This window comes from Pelodiscus sinensis, chromosome 3 (assembly GCF_052426305.1).
Source record: "Pelodiscus sinensis isolate ZL-2025 chromosome 3, ASM5242630v1, whole genome shotgun sequence".
NCBI classification, from domain to species: Eukaryota; Metazoa; Chordata; order Testudines; family Trionychidae; genus Pelodiscus; species Pelodiscus sinensis.
Genome location: NC_143054.1, coordinates 124227607 through 124246766, shown reverse-complemented (window position 1 = coordinate 124246766; position 19160 = coordinate 124227607). Strand labels below are relative to the sequence as shown.

The window sequence follows — 19160 nt, the reverse complement described above, 5'->3', positions numbered from 1 at the left end:
TAACAAGGGACTTGGGGGAACCGATTTCAGGATTAGATCAGATGCTATTGCCAGTGAAAAATTAAACAGAACAGTGCTCTAGGGAGTACAGATTAATATATTTAGTGACTCTGCATACACAAAGACTTACCATTGTGGCCACGTCTGAATGCCTGTGAATAGGATGGAACATATGCAGCCTGTCACCACAGGTGCCCACATCTGTTCTTCTCCAAGCAGATGCTCACAGAAAAGGGGAGAACATTTCCAAAGCTCTGATCCCCCTGTCCAAATCCATCCTTTTTTCACAATCACCTTCTGTAAAGTAGGTGTTCTGTGTGTGTGTTTGTGTGTGTGTAAGGCAAATAGATCTACAGAGAAAATAAAAATAACTTCATGGAAACTGGAGGAAGTTTTGAAAGCCCCAGTGTAAAGAAAACAAACCAACAAAAAACCCAAAGCATAAAGAATTACAAAGTATTAGTACTTCCAGTTTTTAAAATTGCAGTGTAAAACTGGCTGCATTACTAGGCCATTTAACAGGAAAAACTATCCTCAAATTGGAGTAGCATATAGACTGTGCTATAATTACAGTAATAAATAATGCATGAAACTATTATCTGAAGTTGTATTATTTGAAGGGCTTAGTGATTACTTCAGCTTGGAACATGGAAGAGGACTCTTTTCCTAAGGGAGCAACTGAACATAGATGACATTTTTACTAAAATTTGGGTTACAGTGATGGCAATATTTAGATCCACTCTGAAAATTCGTAATGAGTGAATAAATCATATTTTCCAGCATAAATTAAAACAAGCAGCCACAATCTCTGGATTTCTTCAGGTACCAAGTAGGTAGAGGCTGAAGTAAATATGGGCTGGATTTTGCACTCTTTGCTTAAGCAAAAAACAAATACAGAACAACAGAAGTTTTTCCTGACTCCCCCACCATGAATCCAACCACTGTTGTAGAAAAAAGAGAATACTCTTTTATCTAGAATCACATTTGTGTACCTACTGAAGTTGATGCCATTAACTATTATCTATACCACTTCAGGATTTAACACATTCCACAACTTCACTCTCAGATTTGTGGCAAATAAGTCATTGATGATAGGAATCTTAACTTTACTCCTTTTATTCATGCAGAAATCCCTTTCAAGTGAATGAGAGTAAGGAGAGCAAGATTTGTTCCAGTGAAGAGGCTATTTCCAATAGAATGTGTAGAGTAATGATAGTGCTCATGAAATCAAATGCAAAGCTAAAATAGAGCAGAAAAATATAAATTAACTTATTATAATGGTTGGAGTCCACCCCAAAATAGAGCTAAAGCCATGACTTGTGTAATTACCAAGTGTTTCTTGTACATCACTTGATCTGTAACTGGAGATTTTGATGCATTCAGCCTGCCATTGATATAATCAGAGTAAAAAGAGCCTACCCTCAGTTCTTCCAAGATGAAACCACTTTCATAATTAAAAAAAATAAATTAAAGTAAGCTTTAGAGAATAAAATAGATAAGATTTTTAGAGTCAATGGAAAAGAAGAGGTGTGTGTGGAAGAAACATTGAACCCTTTCTTCTTTCTTGCATTCTTTTGAAAGAAGAATTGGATACCTATCCAATGGATCAAGCTGTAGAGTCTTTACTTGCTATGGCAGTTTTGCCCAATTTTATTTGACCACAGGAGCCCTTTTCAGCTTAAAAGAATTTCAAGGAACCTCTAGAGTTGCCATGGTAAAATTTGTCAAAAAAAACCCCACCCCAAAATAGACTCTGTCTCTTTAAGAAGGGGCAGGAGGAATGCTGCATTCTCGCGGAACCCTTACTTTTGCTTTGCGGAACCCCAAGATTCTGCAGAGCACCAATGGGAAACACTGTGCTATGGGCTTGTCTACACTGCAGGGCAAAAGTCAAATTAAGTTAAGCAACTTCAGCCACATCAACTGCGTAGCTGAAGTTGAAATAGCTTAATTCAGCTTTTGGCGCTGTCTACACAGCAGGAAATTGAAAGACAAACACTCTTCCTATGACTTCCCTTACTCCTTGTGAAATGAGGGTTACAGGAGTCAGAGTAAGAAGTCCTCCAGCTTGACATTATTTCAAAATAATAGCTTGCTGTGTAGACACATACTATGTTCTTTCAAAATGATGTCATTATTCCAAAATAATGCTCCTGTACAGACATACCCTATGATTTCCTGAGCAAGGACGGTAAGACTTGGGTCATGATTGATAAGTATTATTGGTCACATATAATGACAGAAGTTATTAGACTTGTTTGTTGAATCCTTTAAACTGATTTTTAACCACTGACCCAGCCATTAACAAAAAGAAACGAAAAGGTGTTAAGAGAAAACAAAACAACTCTGATTTAATTACCGTTGTCTGTATTGTTCTTTCCGATCAACAGCTAGAATTGTTACTAACATTGCATAAAATACATTGTCACAAAGAAACATGTAAGAGAAGTGTTCTGTAAGGGTAAGTCTACACCGCACAGCTATTTTGGGATATCAGAGGTATCCTGAAATAGCTATCCTGTGTTTACACAAGCCGCCCATTATTTCAGAATATTTTTCGAAATAACTGGAGTGCTATTTCACCATCCCGGTAAACCTCGTTGCACGAGGGATAAGGGATGGCTTGAAATACTGCATTATATTGAAATTTGGCGCTGTGTAGACAGGCCAAATTTCAAAATAAGCAATTTCGAAATATATTCAAAATAAGAGATGCAATTTTCATAGCCCAAATTGTGTATCTTATTTCGCGTTTAGGATGCTGTGTAAACACACCCTAAGAGGGTGTGTATTACACATAGTTATGTTGGCATGCATAGATATAATGCACAGACGCCTTGGGATACATTTTATTTTTCATTTAGAAAGGCAATCTGAGATTGAAGGCAGCGATGAGATCTTGGAGTTTATCCTCAGAAGATATTGAATATGCAGCCATGCTATGAGTTTGTGTGTGTGAGAGAGAGCGTGTTGTTGGGAACAGGTCACTCTCTTGGGGAAGAGTGTGTCGATGGCAATCTGTTGGTGGGGGAGATGGGCCAGTCTATCGTCGTGCCTTTGTGTGTGTGTTTGGTTTTGTTCCTTCTATGGCCCGGAGGTATGTGTAATGCTGAACACACCGCATTTGCTAAATTTGCCCTAAGGAACCGGCAGATGTTCTCCTGGCAGACATCGGCACGCGACTGACCTCAGCCCTTGCAAGAATATTCAGCCACTAACGCTTGCCATTTTGAAATAACAGCAAGAGCACACACACCAGCACAAAGAATAGTCCCCATCACAAATTGCCCGCGACCAAAACAGAGTCGGACATAAACTAGCAAACAAATCGAAATAGCCTGAGCAAAGGGAAAAGGTTTTCCCACATGCTCCTTCAGTAAAACACATATCGGGGCCACTTTCGGATTTGCACAGGAAAGGGCTGAAGAGCAGCTGGCTGCAGTAATCTGATCGGGAGACAAAGGAATGCCCCGTCGGTTCTAGGATCACAGGTAAACACACAACCTTTGTTATGAAAATGAGGGGCTAGGATAGGGCCAGAGCAGATGATTTGCGATTTGAAAAAGGGGGATGGGGAAGAGCTGCTTATCTATCATCTGGCCTCTCTGTGTGCCAGCTGAGCCACGCGACTGCCCTTTCTTATTCTAATCAGCACATGCCTTTGCAACTTTCTACAAACCTTCGTGCTAAACTTCTTTAATCCCCCTCACAAATATAAACATGCGAATATCCAGCCGAAAATATAGAGCAATCATATTAACCCCATAACTGTTTTATTGTAATACATCCCCTTCTGCCCTTCCATCCGAACTCACTACCCACCCCATTATTTATACAGGACTGAGTTAAGCTTCCATTGCATAACACTGAAGAGGAAAAATCTTTTCCCGCATCAGCGCTTCGTCTGCCACTTCCCAGAGAGGAGGCGACTGAGTTTAAGTCTTCCAGATCAGAAATGTGTAGAAGGATAATATAACACACACCACGTCCTGGCTACCTTATCAGAAAAAAGCACCATTTCATTGCCTGGAAGCCAATGGTTTATGTGGAACTATTTCCAATCACATCTCCTTACCTTTACTGCCATAAAGCATGAAGACGATCTTATGTTTTAATGAATGGGCTTCTGGACATTCAGATGCATTATAAATATACTTTTATGTGAAAGAATTGTGTATATTAGCATGCCAGCTGATGTTTTGTTTACATAGCTACACACACGTAAATAATATACACCCAATTAAAATATTATACACAATCAGCCTCACATAACTACACACATCCACGTACGCATGCATGTGTCGACATGCACCATATGGCCGTGCTTTATACATCTCTAGAAAAAGACAAGCCAATAGCTGGAGAATAAGCAGCATCCTGTAGAAACTGAGGCGTGTTACTAAGCGTAATTAATAGAGACTAGGCAGCGACTGTGCCTATAATCTGACATGGTTATAAATAAAAGATTATTTGACGGATTGAAAGTTTTCGGGCTTTGTTGTTCTGTGGTCGGGCTGTACTTCTTGGTAGGGAAGGAGGGGAGCCTGTCATGACAGGATGCTATGCATTAAACTATACAGCATCCAGTCAGCTTGAGAGAATGCGAGATCTGAGCTCTGTAGACTTGTTTAACGATAAGGCTCGACCTTTTAGCCCTAACACGTTTAAACCGTGGAAATGTCTTCTGTTTCTCTACCTAATGGAACTCGTTTTCTAATAAATACATCATTCGGGAAAGCCAGGTATTACATCTGATTCTCTTGAATTGCCAACATTCCATTCACAGGGAATTTTCCCTTTTCTACCCCGGTTGCCAATGCCTGGCATGATCTTCTCTCCTTAACGAACCTGACTTTGCACAGTACAATGGGCGAGGCGTCAAAAAGTATTTAAAAGCGGGTCCCAGCATTTTCTTAACGGGGAAGGTGAGGATTTATTACCTCTCCCCAACCTCAGGACTTTGGCCGCTGTGGCCATGCCAGTGATAGTCTGCTTAACATGCTTCAACGTAAGCTGTCTCTGCATTTGGGGAGCTCGGGGCTAGAGATGTAAGTGTGAGGAGTATAGAGACATGCAGTTGGGAGTGAAAAAACGCCATTTGGTTAGGAGCAGATGGCTGGCTAGGGGGTTGATCGCGTCTAAAGGCGTGTCATCCCCCTTCAGCTCGAATCCCTAAGGGCTCCCCTTGTCTTTAAAATCAATGAAAATCAAAGTGCAGAGAAAGGATGAATAGTTAGACCTCGAGTCCCTCCTTTGTTCGTCCCAGCTACTGGTGGGCAGGAGTTAAACTACAACAGCCTCCTATAGAAACACTTAAGTTAAACAGTCTCCCCGTTAGCCCAGCATCTGAAAGAGAGAGGGAGAGGGGGGGAGGAAAGAAAAAAAAATAAGAGGAGCTTTCTGCTTGATTTCCCCAATACAGAATCGCGTGGCATAAATTAAGTTGGAAAAGAATAAGTACATTGGGCAGGGTTCTGATGGATTTTACGACGCCTTTCAGTTACGCTTTGCAGCCGTAATCGAGAAATCTGTGCCACGTCAATTTAACAAATACTTGATGCAGAAGGGGGGTTGTTAAAGATTTTGGGCAAGTTTTTTTTGTTTAAGCCCTTGCGCGTGTAACTTTTTATTTACAGGTTTTTAAGCAGGGTACAAATGAATGAACTTTCTCCCACATTAAAAGAGCTGCGATGATAGATCACTTCTAACCTATGACTACATAGACCCCAACTTTAAACATATTTCCCCCTCCCACATGCCCAGAAAACCTTAGGAACCAGATTTGCTTTCTTAGGGAAAAAGACTGCAGCAAAATTCCAGAAGCAATGGCAACTTGGCAAGCCCTTAAAAAAGATGTTGACGCTAGGTGGCAAGAGTAATTTACAAGTTAAATCTAGCTCTGGGCTTCAGTATCCCCCGGTAAACATACCCCCGTGTTCCTTAGTTAAAGGAGGTGAGAGTGTAGGTAGATTTGTACCCTCTAGGCATAAACCGACTTAATGAGCCCGATCCGGCCGTCTTTACTCAGGCAAAATTCCCATCGATGTTCATAAGAGACTTATTCCTGTACAGTACACATACGATTTTATTATCGAGAGGGGAAATACCTGGGCATATAAATTATACTTTTGACCAAAGTTATATTTAAACAAAGGGAGATTTAAAAGGTGAAAGGTTGCGCATGTTTTGATACCTGTTTGAATGGCACAGATACTCGGAAAGTTTTGATGCCAGCGGAGGAAAAAAGGCTATGCTGCGCTGGGAAGTATACTGTTACAGTCATATAATAGCCAGGATGAGCTAGGCTGAATGCATTCATTAGTGATTTTCTTTTAATTGGTATTAACCAGTGATTTTACTTTAAGAAGTGTTTGAGAATTTTTTCCAGTGCTTTGTAAGATAATTTGTGATCAAGACATCTGCTTCAATGAAAGTCACATTTTGCCATGCAAATGCACGTTTCAACCCAATAAAGTAGCCATAATAAGGCTTTTAGCATGGCATACCTACAGTGAGGTTATTGTAGCCAAATCCTCTCCTTTGCACACAAGCTTAATCTGTGCTGAAATGCTCTGTTACAATTAAAATGACATTTACACAGACAGTTACACCTTGCATCCTAATGAATCCGCCTTCGTCTATCTAGGTGCTTGAAAAGGGCCCAAAACAAAATGAAAACGCATCTCCAAAGTCGTATCCCAGAGTCGGCTACACACTTTTATCTTCAACTTTCAGCCATAATTAAGAAATTTCGCAGTGAGAAGCCCCCCCCCCCCAGTAAACTCTTGGCCACGTTTTTAAAATCAAAACAAAAGTTCTAGTGTCCAATAGACAGTGTAAAAAATAGTAAGTTGGCGGTTGGTGTCAAGTTGTTGTTTTTTTTAATCTGGGAAAAGGGGGGTGAACTGGACGGGATTTCTTAAAAAAAAAATGTGCGGACATTGTTGTAGAGGCAGTAGCGTGCGCCGAGGGGAGCTCTTTCTCTCCCTTGCATTGTGCAGGGAGCAGGTGCTGTCTACATTACCATACAGCTGAGAGCACAAAGAGCCAACTGATTCAGCCCTCACACAATAACAAACTGCCTTAATGACAGCCACGCGAACGACACACACCAAACTCACTTTTTACTAAGCTGAAGGAGGGGGAAAAAAGGGAGAGAGGCTGATGAGGAGGCTGATAATAATAATATAGGGATATGGGACTCAAATGGGCTTTGCTAACTGCTTCCTTCGGCAGCTCGCAAACCATTCTCAGCGAGGAGAATTTTTTTTTTTAAAAAGCCCAAATGTTTCCCCACCCCCTGAAACTTAACACATGGCTCTTCCCCGTTTTTCTTCGCTCGAAAATATCTGTAGTGTATCCAGATCGTTCTGATCGGCCAGTAAGCATCCTGCCTCTTTCACCTTGCAAACTTCGAAACGCCAGATTCTCTATCCCCTCCCCAGAGAGGATTATTTTAGCACCGTTAACGTGCTCCCTGAATGTAGCCTGGTTTTAAGAAACCGGCGGAAGGAGAGCACCAAATCTCTTCTTTGGTCCCACAAATACATTCGTGTGTGCGTGGTTTTTTTTTAATGATCTAGGTTATAGCGTGGGGAAGACAGTGTGAATTTAAATAGATCGGATTTCTCCTGTGTGTCAAGCTCATCCCCCTCCCTCCAAACCCTTTAAGGTAGAGGATATCCTTGGAAATGTACATTATTACCAACAACTTACTTTTCTGGGGCACAGTGGTGCTTTTGCACATTTCAAGAGGTAATTCTAGATCTTAGTGCTTGGAGCTCGTTTTCTTGCTGGGGTGTATTGCTCGCTCTCTTTCTGTGCATGTTGCGAGAGGGTGTTACCATCTCCCCAGAGCAGAAGGGGGATTCTTGCGGTTACCAAATTTGCAGGAATGTAAATGAGCGCGTTTGGTGAGAGTCGGGAGGGGAGAGGGGTAAAGGAGGAGGAGGATTGCACATTTTACAGCTCACTGACCATTTGGCGATCCATTGAGAGGAGGGTTTGGAAAAGTGGCTCCTTTGTGACAGCTCTAGCCAGATTGGGGGGCTGCTCATTTGCATCTCATTAGCCATGCAGGAGGCCGGCGGGATATAAGGAAGGCAGGCGCCTGATGAGAGGCAGATCCATAGTGCTTCACACTCGGAGAGAGCCACAGCAAAGCTCACACACGCGAGGAGAGCCCCAGGAGCACACACGGGCGCGCTCAGGTCGCTTTCATTAAGACATTCTCTGATTTTTTTTTTATAAAAATTGGCTTGGATTCCTTAACAAAAAAAAAAAAAAAAAGACACCACAAAACATAACGAGATCGATCTTTGCTTCTTGCGAGGAGGGGATGAGTCCAACGTGACCTGCAAATTGCTGCTGCTGTTTGACACTTCCCAGCCCCTCATCTGCGCGGAGCCAGCTCCGCGCACGCGGAGAACACTCAGCCCCCCCGCCCTCGCTCCGCTCGTTTGAAGGCACCGGGAATTATCGCTTCCTCCTCTTAGTCTACAGGGATTTCCAGATCGCTGATTTTTAATCTTCCACGAGAAGCCTTTTCTCTGCCTCTGTTGGGAATTAAGTGGCTTTTTTTCCGTTTTGGCTGGTGGGGAAAGAGAAGCTTTAGGCGAAAGGAGAAACGCACTGAATTGGAAGAGGAAAGGAGAAAAAAGTTGCTGTTTAGAGTATCAGTCTTAACAAAACAGGCTCACCTCTTTTTGCCACCCAGAAGGGCTGTCAGTCTCCCCAAGAGCATCACCAAGAAAAAAAAGAGAAAAAGAGACTCTTGAGAGAGGCAAACTTTAACACTAACTCCACTGGCACAAGAGGCTTCTCCAGCCCAGGCTTCTTGAGAGACACTTGATTTTTTTGCTCGTGAAAGAAAGGGGAAAAGAAGGAAAGAGAACCCCTCCCCTCCAAAATGGGAGGTCAGTCCATGCTGACTCTTGCCATCCTCTCGGTACTGCTTTGCCATTGCCAGGTAAGTGGATCTGGGGTGCTAGTCCTGCGCGCTTCAATGCACAACAGCTCACTGGGGGGAGAAGGGGGAACGAAGGGGGTGGCATCCCCCCCCCCCCGTTGCAAAGGAAAACGCCAGCGGGTGGCTGGGAGCGAGGGATGCGGCAAACTGTGGAGCCTCCTCTCTGGCGAGGAGGAGTCTGGTCCCCCAGCCCTGCGGGTGGCGGCTCTCCGTGCAGCCGCTGGGAGCGGAGCCGGGGGGTGGGGGAGAAGGCTCCAGCTGCACGGTGCGCCCGCGTTGTGACCCCCTGCCCTCCGCGCCGGCGGGCGCCTTTTGACGAGCTGCGTGTCCCCCCCTCCCCCCGCAGGTGCGGTGCTCCGGGGTGTTCGAGCTGAAGCTGCAGGAGTTTGTCAATAAGAAGGGGCTGCTGGGGAACCGCAACTGCTGCCGCGGGGGGAGCGGCGGCGGCGCCGGGCTGCAGCAGTGCGACTGCAAGACCTTCTTCCGCGTGTGCCTCAAGCACTACCAGGCCAGCGTCTCCCCCGAGCCGCCCTGCACCTACGGCAGCGCCATCACCCCCGTGCTGGGAGCCAACTCCTTCAGCGTGCCCGACAGCGCCGAGCCCGCCTTCAGCAACCCCATCCGCTTCCCCTTCGGCTTCACCTGGCCCGTAAGTGCCTCCCCCCCCGGGGGCTGGGCGCGCGCCGGGGAGGTGGCCACAGGCAGGGCTTGCGGCGGGGGGAGGGGGAGGCCCAGGGTGGTTTGATGGGCGGGAAGCAGGGGCTGCCTCTAGACGGCGGCGGGGAGGGAGCGCGGTGTCGCAGCCAGCTTGTGTGTCTCTATGGAACCGGCCAGCCTGCCAGCTGACTGGAGGCCCGTGGGAGCGGCTGGGCGTGTTTTGGGAGGTGCCTCCCCCCCCCCGTCACTCGCCAACACAAGTATGGTTCCCAGTGTGCGGAAGTCCTGATTCCCTCCCCCCTCCTTCTCCGTCCTCCCCCTCCCCCGCCCACTTCTCTGCCTGGAGCAGGCTGTTTGCAAATAGCCAGCCCTGCGTGCCATTCCCAAAGGACCTTCCAGCCCATCCTCCCAGTGTCTGCAACTGGGGGAAATTAAGTGTGAAGATTAATGGCAACTGCCCTCACATCCTACCCACCGCCTCCCTGCCCTTTTCTAAACACCATATCCTGTACCAGCAGGCTGAAATAACAGGCCAGGAAACAACTCTTCAAAAAGCTCTTCCAATCCCCTGAGAAAAGTGAAAACAATCTGGAGTCAGGGATTAGGCTGGGGGTTGCACCTAACCTGCACATGCATTCCTGTCCCTGTCCCTGCTGCCTGTGATCACATTTTTGCTGACTTTAGAATTTGATTCTCATTTTGTGTTCATTTTTTCTTGTATTTTAATTTTCCAGGGCACTTTCTCTCTCATCATTGAAGCTTTGCATACAGATTCTCCCGATGACCTCAACACAGGTAAATACCTTCCTGCAAATTCTTTTCCAGGATTAAATCCAAACCTACTACTTCTCAGGCTCAGGTTCCTTTCTTTCTCAAGTCATGTAGCCGCTCCTTGCCCTCTCTCACTCTCCTGCTTTCAAAAGGGTGTTCTCAGAAACGGAGCCCAGCAGGCACATGGCTTTCGCATTTCTGAATTTACAATATTCCCCTCCTGTGAACTCCTCCAGGTAATCTATTGTGTTTATTCCCACTGCACTCCCATCACTCACAGCTAATTGAATTTTTTCCTTTCATCTCTTCACAGAGAACCCAGAACGCCTTATCAGTCGGCTGGCCACGCAACGCCATTTGACAGTGGGGGAGGAGTGGTCCCAGGACCTGCACAGCAATGACCGCACTGACCTCAAGTATTCCTACCGCTTTGTGTGTGATGAACACTACTATGGAGAGGGCTGCTCTGTTTTCTGCCGTCCCAGGGATGATGCCTTTGGCCACTTCACTTGCGGAGAGCGTGGTGAGAAGGTCTGCAATCCAGGCTGGAAGGGCCAGTACTGCACGGAACGTGAGTGTCCACTAAGAAACACAATTGAATCTCTCCTTGCTACAGTCACATGTATCCCAATTCCCACTGAAGTCAATGGAAGATATTCCATTGACTTCACCGTGCATTGATTTAGGTCTCAGATGAAAATAAAAACCAAGATAGAAAGAGTATATGAGGGCGTGGTGCTGTATAAAAGGTTTTATTGGCATGGGCTGTGGGATGACCTCATTCCTCAGAAGTACCAAAACAATAAGTGAGTTATCTGAAATGATTCCCCACTTACACCAGTGACATCACTATGCCATTACATATTTTGTTTATACCCAAAATTGTATAGAAAAATTAATTATAGAAATGTTTCAGAAAGTTTAAAAGAAAACATATCAGGGCTATTTATGGCATCTTTCTACCACTAAGTCAGAGTATCTTCACACCATGTGGTACAAGCCTTAGAGGAATTATAGCTCATAGAACTTCTACAGCTCCAAAGTAGCTTATCCATTAGTCATAAAGTCACGACTGTAATGTTTGATATCTCACAATTTTCCGAAACAAGTGCTGTTACCTATTGGACAAGAGGAGTCCAAGATCCTCTCTAGTGATATAAAGAACATTTATTCCTAATCCTGGAAGATCATGAGATACTGGGTCATAAATGTGACACAAGTCAAGGACTGAATATTACCCTCCCTATACTCCAGATCAGTGTAATTCAGAGGAGAAACACATTTATGGGAAATAGGAAACATTATGGAGGCAGGCTGTGTTTTTGTTTTTTATTAAACGAAAGCGGTGCTTGACCCTCCTGTCAGAAGATGTAGCCCTGGCAGAGAAAGAACAGTGGGCAGATTGCAGCTGATGTGGTCAAAGAAGTCAGATAAATTGAAGATAAATATAAAGCACCCCCCCCACTCTGCTATACACTAGTATATGGTAATATTCTAATTTGTGTGTATCCTATAATAATATATTGGCAGATAACTGAATTCCCCCTCCAAACCTCACAAACCATGATGCTTAAGAGGAAGAAAACAATGTAGATGTGATAGTGTGCAAGGCAGCCTATCTGTTTGCCTTGTAAAAAATAAAAAGAGCTAAATTGTGAGTTCAGATGGCCTGTTATTAAACAGGCCCAGTTTATTCTCATTGTTAGGGAATAATATGGTGATCACAGTCCTACATGGCACAATTTTGAAAAGTAAATAGAGGGCTTGAATTTCCCCTTTAAATGGTTGCAGTGCCCCATGGATTAAAGGTTTTTACTGGAATTCTTAGGGGGGTGGAGGAAGAGGAAATTTTTCTTTGAACAGTTTTGGGGTTTCAGTACCTTTTGATATTTGTATATTGCTGCTTTTTCTGTTACCAAGCAGACTATTTCTCCTCTCCTCTTAGTACAGTCTACTTTGTGTCTTATGAAAAATCAGCTAAAATATGTGAAATAATGTTTATTAGGCAGTACAGTTTGTGTGCCTGTGCAAAAAGAATGTTTTTCTGGTTAGCAAGTGAGGTTTCCAGACTCTTTCTTTCTTTCTTTCTTTCTTTCTTTCTTTCTTTCTTTCTTTCTTTCTTTCTTTCTTTCTTCATGTCATTGTCTCTGGCAAGCTTTGTTGAATTAAAACTTTGCAGTGCCTGCTTAATGAGTTCCATAACCAGGCGAAATAATGAGCAGAAGTCTCTTTTCCCCCCCCACCCGCCCTCCTTCTGGCCCACTTACCTCTTTACTATGTTTGTGCCCACCCGCCCCCTTTTCTTGCAAGGGGGAGGGAGAACTTTAGACTTATTGATTTGAATAAGAAAAAAGTTTGTGCAGAGAAATCACGCGCGTGCCATAGATTAGATCTGGGCAGGGATAGGCTGCTGGGGAAGCATATCTTAGCTCCGATTGGTTGCAAGGGGTTGGGGGTATTGTTGCAGTGGGGCAGCTGCTGGGAGAGAATAGACAATAGAGCAGCTGTCCTGCACTGGCACCCTGCACACCAGCTGTCCACTCTTATCTACACACACACTTTCTGGGGATATTAAGAGGTGGAGCTGTGTGCATAGAATTGGAAAAAAGGACTTCTGACCCTCACTGGGAAGGAAAGAGGGGTGGGGGCTGTAGGGAAGGGAGCAATTGTGAGCCCTCTTTTGTCTGTGTGCAACTGTATTAAGAAGAATGCTCATCCCTAGTGATCAGCAAAGTACCCAGTTACTAAGGAAGATCAATACTCCACCAGCCTTCAGAGATTAACTCAGCTGCTATTAACTGACTGAACTAGTGAAAGAGGGTTTGTCCCAACCCAGAAGACACTTCAAAACTGTATTTTCAGAAGGGATGTATTTGACCCTGCAGCTTATATATCCATATGTTTTATTTATATGCAGCAATTTGCTTGCCTGGATGTGATGAACAACATGGCTTTTGTGACAAGCCTGGAGAATGCAAGTAAGTTTTCAGAGGTTTTTCCTTTTTTAAAAGATGCTGTTGGTCCGTAATGTCAAATTGATGCTCTAGACTTAGATAAGACATCTGTCATTTGAAGGTTAGTTTCTTCAAAGGAGATAGTAACCTGAGAAATCCAGATAATACCAGATCTAGAAGTATTAATCTAAAAGTCAAACATCAGTGTCATTTATATTAACATAATGGGTTTACAGTAGTATATGCAAGGTTAGCTGTTTGTTATGATAGTAAACAAAATAAGTACCTAGAATAATAGCTCTGTTTAAGGCAATGAGAGAAGTAGCTGGGGCTGATGAAAGCTGATGCTACAGCTAGGCTCAGTGACTTTCCCACATGAGGGATCACTAAAGGCTTTTTAGGAAACTTGATTCCTGGTTTTTGCTTCAGTGTGTTTGCAGAGTTTGAGATAGGATTTCTAACTGGTGGAAGTACAAATCTGACAACCCTTTGTCTGTTTTGCAGATGTAGGGTTGGGTGGCAAGGGCGTTATTGTGACGAGTGCATCCGATACCCAGGCTGTCTTCATGGTACCTGTCAACAACCTTGGCAATGCAACTGTCAGGAAGGCTGGGGTGGCCTTTTCTGTAACCAAGGTAAGTTCCTGATCATTGCATATCATAACCTTTTAGAAAATAACACCATTTTCTAGAGCAGCGGTTTTCAAACCTTTTTTTTCTCATGACCCCGTTGAAGAAAATTGTTGATTCTGTGACCCAATGTAATTTGACTAGAGTGTGTGCTCTAAGGCAGGGCGGAGGATGAGAGCTTTGGGATGTAGGAGGAAACTCAGAGCTGTGCCTCAGAAGCAGGCAGCAGCAGATTCACAGCCAATGGGAGGGAGGAGTTAGTGTTCAGGGCAGGGGCAGTGCATGAAGTCCTGTGCACTCTCTTCGCCCATCCATGTAGGATCCAGGCCTGCTGCTGGCTACTTCTGGGGTGCAGTGCAGTCTGCAGGGCCCGGACAGGCTTGTGTAGCCTGTCTTAGCACCCTCATTGGTCACCTGATCACTCTGGAGTAATGAGACCCACTCCTGACTTTCCATGACCCAGGATTGCGTTGTGACTTGTAGTTTGAAAATCACCGGCTCTAGAGTGCCTCCTCATTCAAGATGTGTAACAGTTGCAAACTATCACATATCTTTATGGATCTGTCTTATCTTTAAAATCTTTTCCAGATCTTAATTATTGTACTCATCATAAGCCTTGCAAAAATGGTGCCACTTGCACCAATACTGGCCAGGGAAGCTACACTTGTTCTTGCCGTCCTGGGTACACGGGATCCAACTGTGAGATTGAAATCAATGAATGTGATGCTAACCCCTGCAAGAATGGTGGAAGCTGCACCGTAAGTTAAAGGAGTTAATGATATTTTAAAAATCCGAATAACTAAAGACACTTTCACAATAATTTTTATTTTTATTTACGTTGAATCATTTTTTTCCCCTGTAGGATCTTGAAAACAGCTATTCCTGTAACTGCCCACCTGGCTTCTATGGTAAAAACTGTGAGCTGAGTGCTATGACTTGCGCTGATGGCCCATGCTTCAATGGAGGGCGGTGTACAGACAACCCTGATGGTGGATACAGCTGTCGTTGCCCGTTGGGTTACTCCGGGTTTAACTGTGAAAAGAAAATTGATTATTGCAGCTCCAGTCCTTGTGCTAATGGTAAGGCAAACTACCTTTGCCTCTTAAAGGGACACTGTCATGTAACTGAGGCTGCCAATGTAGGGTTTGTATAAAAATAAAATTATAGGTTAATCTATCATTTTTAAGCGGAACTTCTTGCCATGTTGTGCCATCAGTTCTTACCTATAACTCCCCCATTGACTCAACTGAGGAGTTTTGCTTAAAAGTTGATGGTGTGATATGGCACCATAGTATAAGTAGTATTGTCTTTCAATGTGATCTTGAGTGTGACATTTGGCCTCCTTGTACCTCAAGTTCCATATTTGTAAAATGGGAATACCAATACTTTAAAAATGCCTTTGTAAAATTGCTTTGAGCTCTATGGATGAAATGGATCATCAACATGCTAAATAATTTTATTGTTTAGCAGTAGTAAAACTGTTTTCATTTTTTAAAAAGGGGCTTTAAAAAAAATTCTCCATATTGGTTGCAATCCAAACTCTGCAACATTGTGTCAATGCAGGTAAACCAAGATATGAAATTGACTTAGTCTAGTTCCACTGATGTAGCTGAGTAAAAAGCAAAAACGTGAACAGAGTAAGTGGTGAAAAGCTTACCTTTTAAATAAGGTTTTGAAAATTAACTAAAGTTTTATTACTGGAAACAGAAGGAAAAATTTAAGAGTGAGCTAGGATTTTCAGAAATGGGTCTTAATTCCATGTTTGTTTTTAGACATCCATTTTTTAAGTCTTGGCCTCAATTTTCATCATTTTAAGAAAAAACAACAAGGAGACTACATGCATCTGACAAAATGGTTTTTACTCATGAAAACTTGTGCCTAAATAAATCTGTTAGTCTTTATGATGCCACAGTACTACTCCTTGTTTTTACAGAAACAAAAGCCTATCGCTTTGAGACTTGTCATCATATTAAGTACACAGTGAAGCAGAAGAGTTGTTGCTTGACATTATATAACAACTTATCTATTATTTGTCATTTTTAATATATTGCAGGAGCCCAGTGTGTTGATCTTGGAAATTCCTACATATGCCAATGCCAGGCTGGTTTTACTGGAAGACACTGTGATGATAATGTGGATGACTGTGCCTCCTTCCCTTGTCTGAATGGTGGAACCTGCCAAGATGGAATTAATGACTATTCTTGCACCTGTCCCCCAGGATACAATGGAAAGAACTGTAGTGCTCCCGTCAACAAATGTGAACACAACCCTTGTCACAATGGGGCTACTTGCCATGAAAGAAACAACCGTTATGTGTGTGAGTGTGCTCGGGGATATGGTGGACTCAACTGCCAGTTTTTGCTCCCTGAACAGCCTCAGGGTCCTGTAATTGTTGATTTTACTGAGAAGTACACTGAGGGTCAGAATGCACAGTTTCCTTGGATTGCAGTTTGTGCTGGGATTATTCTGGTCCTGATGTTATTGCTGGGGTGCGCTGCTATTGTTGTCTGTGTCAGACTCAAAATGCAAAAGAGGCACCATCAGCCTGATGCATGCAGGAGTGAAACAGAGACCATGAACAACTTGGCCAACTGCCAACGTGAAAAGGACATTTCAATAAGTGTCATTGGTGCCACCCAGATTAAAAACACAAATAAGAAAGTAGACTTTCACAGTGATAACTCTGATAAAAGTGGCTACAAAGTTAGATACCCATCAGTGGATTACAATTTGGTGCATGAACTCAAGAATGAGGACTCTGTTAAAGAAGAACACAGCAAATGCGAAGCCAAGTGTGAAACATATGATTCAGAGGCAGAAGAGAAAAGTGCAGTACCACTAAAGAGGTATGGTTCTGATGATAGCTCTGAGAGAACAGTTTTACTGCAAAGGGTGTATATGTTTTCTTATTGGTACTAGAAGCAGCCATCTGATTTTTTTTTTTTGGTTTTGTCTTCAATAGTGATACTTCTGAAAGAAAACGACCAGAATCAGTATATTCCACTTCAAAGGACACGAAGTACCAGTCGGTGTATGTCATATCAGAAGAGAAAGATGAGTGCATCATAGCAACTGAGGTTAGTACAGTGCGTAATGGTTGCAAAAAAAAAAAAAAAAAGGAACCAGATCCTGAGGTAGTGTAGATCAGTGCAGCTCTGTTGTCTTTAATGGTTTCTATATATATTTAAATTTACACTTGGTGAGATCTGTCCTGATGTGTTTATTTTCTTGTGAAGGCTGTAAAACCTATAGTTTATTTTAGGATAAATCCCAATCATGCAAATGATTTGCTTCCATGGGAGTTCCACACACCGAGAGCTTGCAGAACTGGGGCACAGCTGCGTTATTTTAATTTTTTAGTTACCTCTTATTTGTGGAGTCCCTTCTGCCCTACTAGCACATGGATAGACTCCTAGATCTGTCCACCTTTTAATCACTGCGATCCTTTATATGTTTTATTAAACTTTGCTTCTCTCTGTTCTTGGCTTCTGTCAACTCTCTACAGGTGTAAAATGGAAGTGATATGACCAAGTTGTTGTTCAAAACAATTTCAAAGGAGATATGCCCCAATGAATGCTGCTGAAAGAGGAAAGGGAGATAGATTCCTTCACTGACTGCTGCTGAGAAACTAAATTCAGGCTGAGCTGGTTCTCTACTGAAGTTAGCAAAGTGACTGCAAAAAAACAAGATGGACACTAGGCAAGGATCTGTGTTCAAGAATAACTGTTGCACTGCCTTTATGAATTTTATCATTGCACTATGGTCAGTTGCTTTTCTATATATATTTAAATGAATGGACTTAATTACTACATAAGAAGCATGCACTGCGTGAAGTGTATATTTTGGATTCTTATGAGCCAGTCTTTTCTTGAATTAGAGACACAAACACTGCCTTTAATGTCTTTTTTTATACTAAAATGTGTTTTTACTAGGTGAAAAAAGTGTGTTATTTTTTTGAATCTGTAAAAATATTTTCATGATAATTGTAAAGCTTGAGTATTTTGTGATGTTCATTTTTTATAATTTAAATTTTTTGGTAAATATGTACAAAGGCACTTCGGGTCTATGTGACTATATTTTTTGTATATAAATGTATTTATGGAATATTGTGCAAATGTTATTTGAGTTTTTTTACTGTTTTGTTAATGAAGAAATTCATTTTTAAAATATTTTTCCAAAATAAATATTATTAATGATAACCAAAAAGCTATCTTTACTCTACGAAACAAATATGATCCAAACTTGCCATCCATTGCCAACTGGAGATTTGACATACTTTAGTAGGTTATTAGGCAGAGCAGGGATAGGATTCAAAGTTGTAAGAAACGATGGAAAAGAACTTCTCTGATATAAATCCCTCCTTACACTTTTCATTCCCATTGATTTTCTCAATGATTGACCTTTGGAGTTGACACATGTGCTTGTGCTATCCCAAAATTAAACTTCTGTGGAAAGTCGAAGTAATAATTTGTACAGTCATTTTGTAATACATATAAACAAATACCGTGTAATTTTCTTAGAAGGATCAGTTCAGGCATTCTCCTGTTTGATCCATGGAACCTTTAAGGACTCAGGTTGTCATTTCTTACACTTCAAAATTCTCCTTGAAGTCATTGGGAATTTTGGGTGTCCCAAGCATGCCAGAATGGGCATCTTTGGCCAAATCCTTCATGTGTATCCATAAAAAGTGAGCTTTTCAAATTAAACCTGAATATAAACAAAATTTCCATCTTAGAAGAGAGAGTTCTATTAGGTTTTTGAGGCTAAATCAATTGATGGTATAAGTGCTTTGAACTCCAGTGACTTTAACGTATTTCTACCTATAAAATCTATTACTGTATGAAAATATTTGCAGTACACTTATCATTATGATTTATGAGCACAGTGGAGTCAAACCCCCCTTGTGCCAGTGGTGAATTTGGCCTTTAATGCCAACACAGCTTAATTAATTACAGTTTGGACTAATTGACCTGTCTTTAAGCAGCAATGCATTTTGAAACATCTAAGAAATCATTTTCATTCTGATCAGAATGTGGCTGATCATTACTGATCTGATTCAAGTCCACTGAAGACAATGGAGATACTCCAATTGTCTTCAGTGGGATCTGATCAGGCCCTATTTGCAAAGCAGAACATGTCCAGAAAAACATATAGTTGCAAATGGTAACCTGAAACACTAAA

General features: G+C 42.5%; 1 protein-coding gene across 1 annotated transcript; it reads left to right on the top strand.

Annotated features, from left to right (window-relative positions):
- The first annotated feature begins 8000 nt into the window (after nt 1-8000).
- On the top strand, nt 8001-18141 carry DLL1 (delta like canonical Notch ligand 1). Its single transcript, XM_075924691.2, has 11 exons — nt 8001-8968; nt 9315-9617; nt 10360-10420; nt 10710-10967; nt 13314-13374; nt 13855-13985; nt 14568-14737; nt 14842-15058; nt 16033-16825; nt 16942-17056; nt 17485-18141. The coding sequence occupies exons 1-11, from the start codon at nt 8909-8911 to the stop codon at nt 17488-17490; spliced, it is 2175 nt and encodes a 724-aa protein (XP_075780806.2). The 5' UTR covers nt 8001-8908; the 3' UTR covers nt 17491-18141.
- The last annotated feature ends 1019 nt before the right edge of the window (nt 18142-19160 follow it).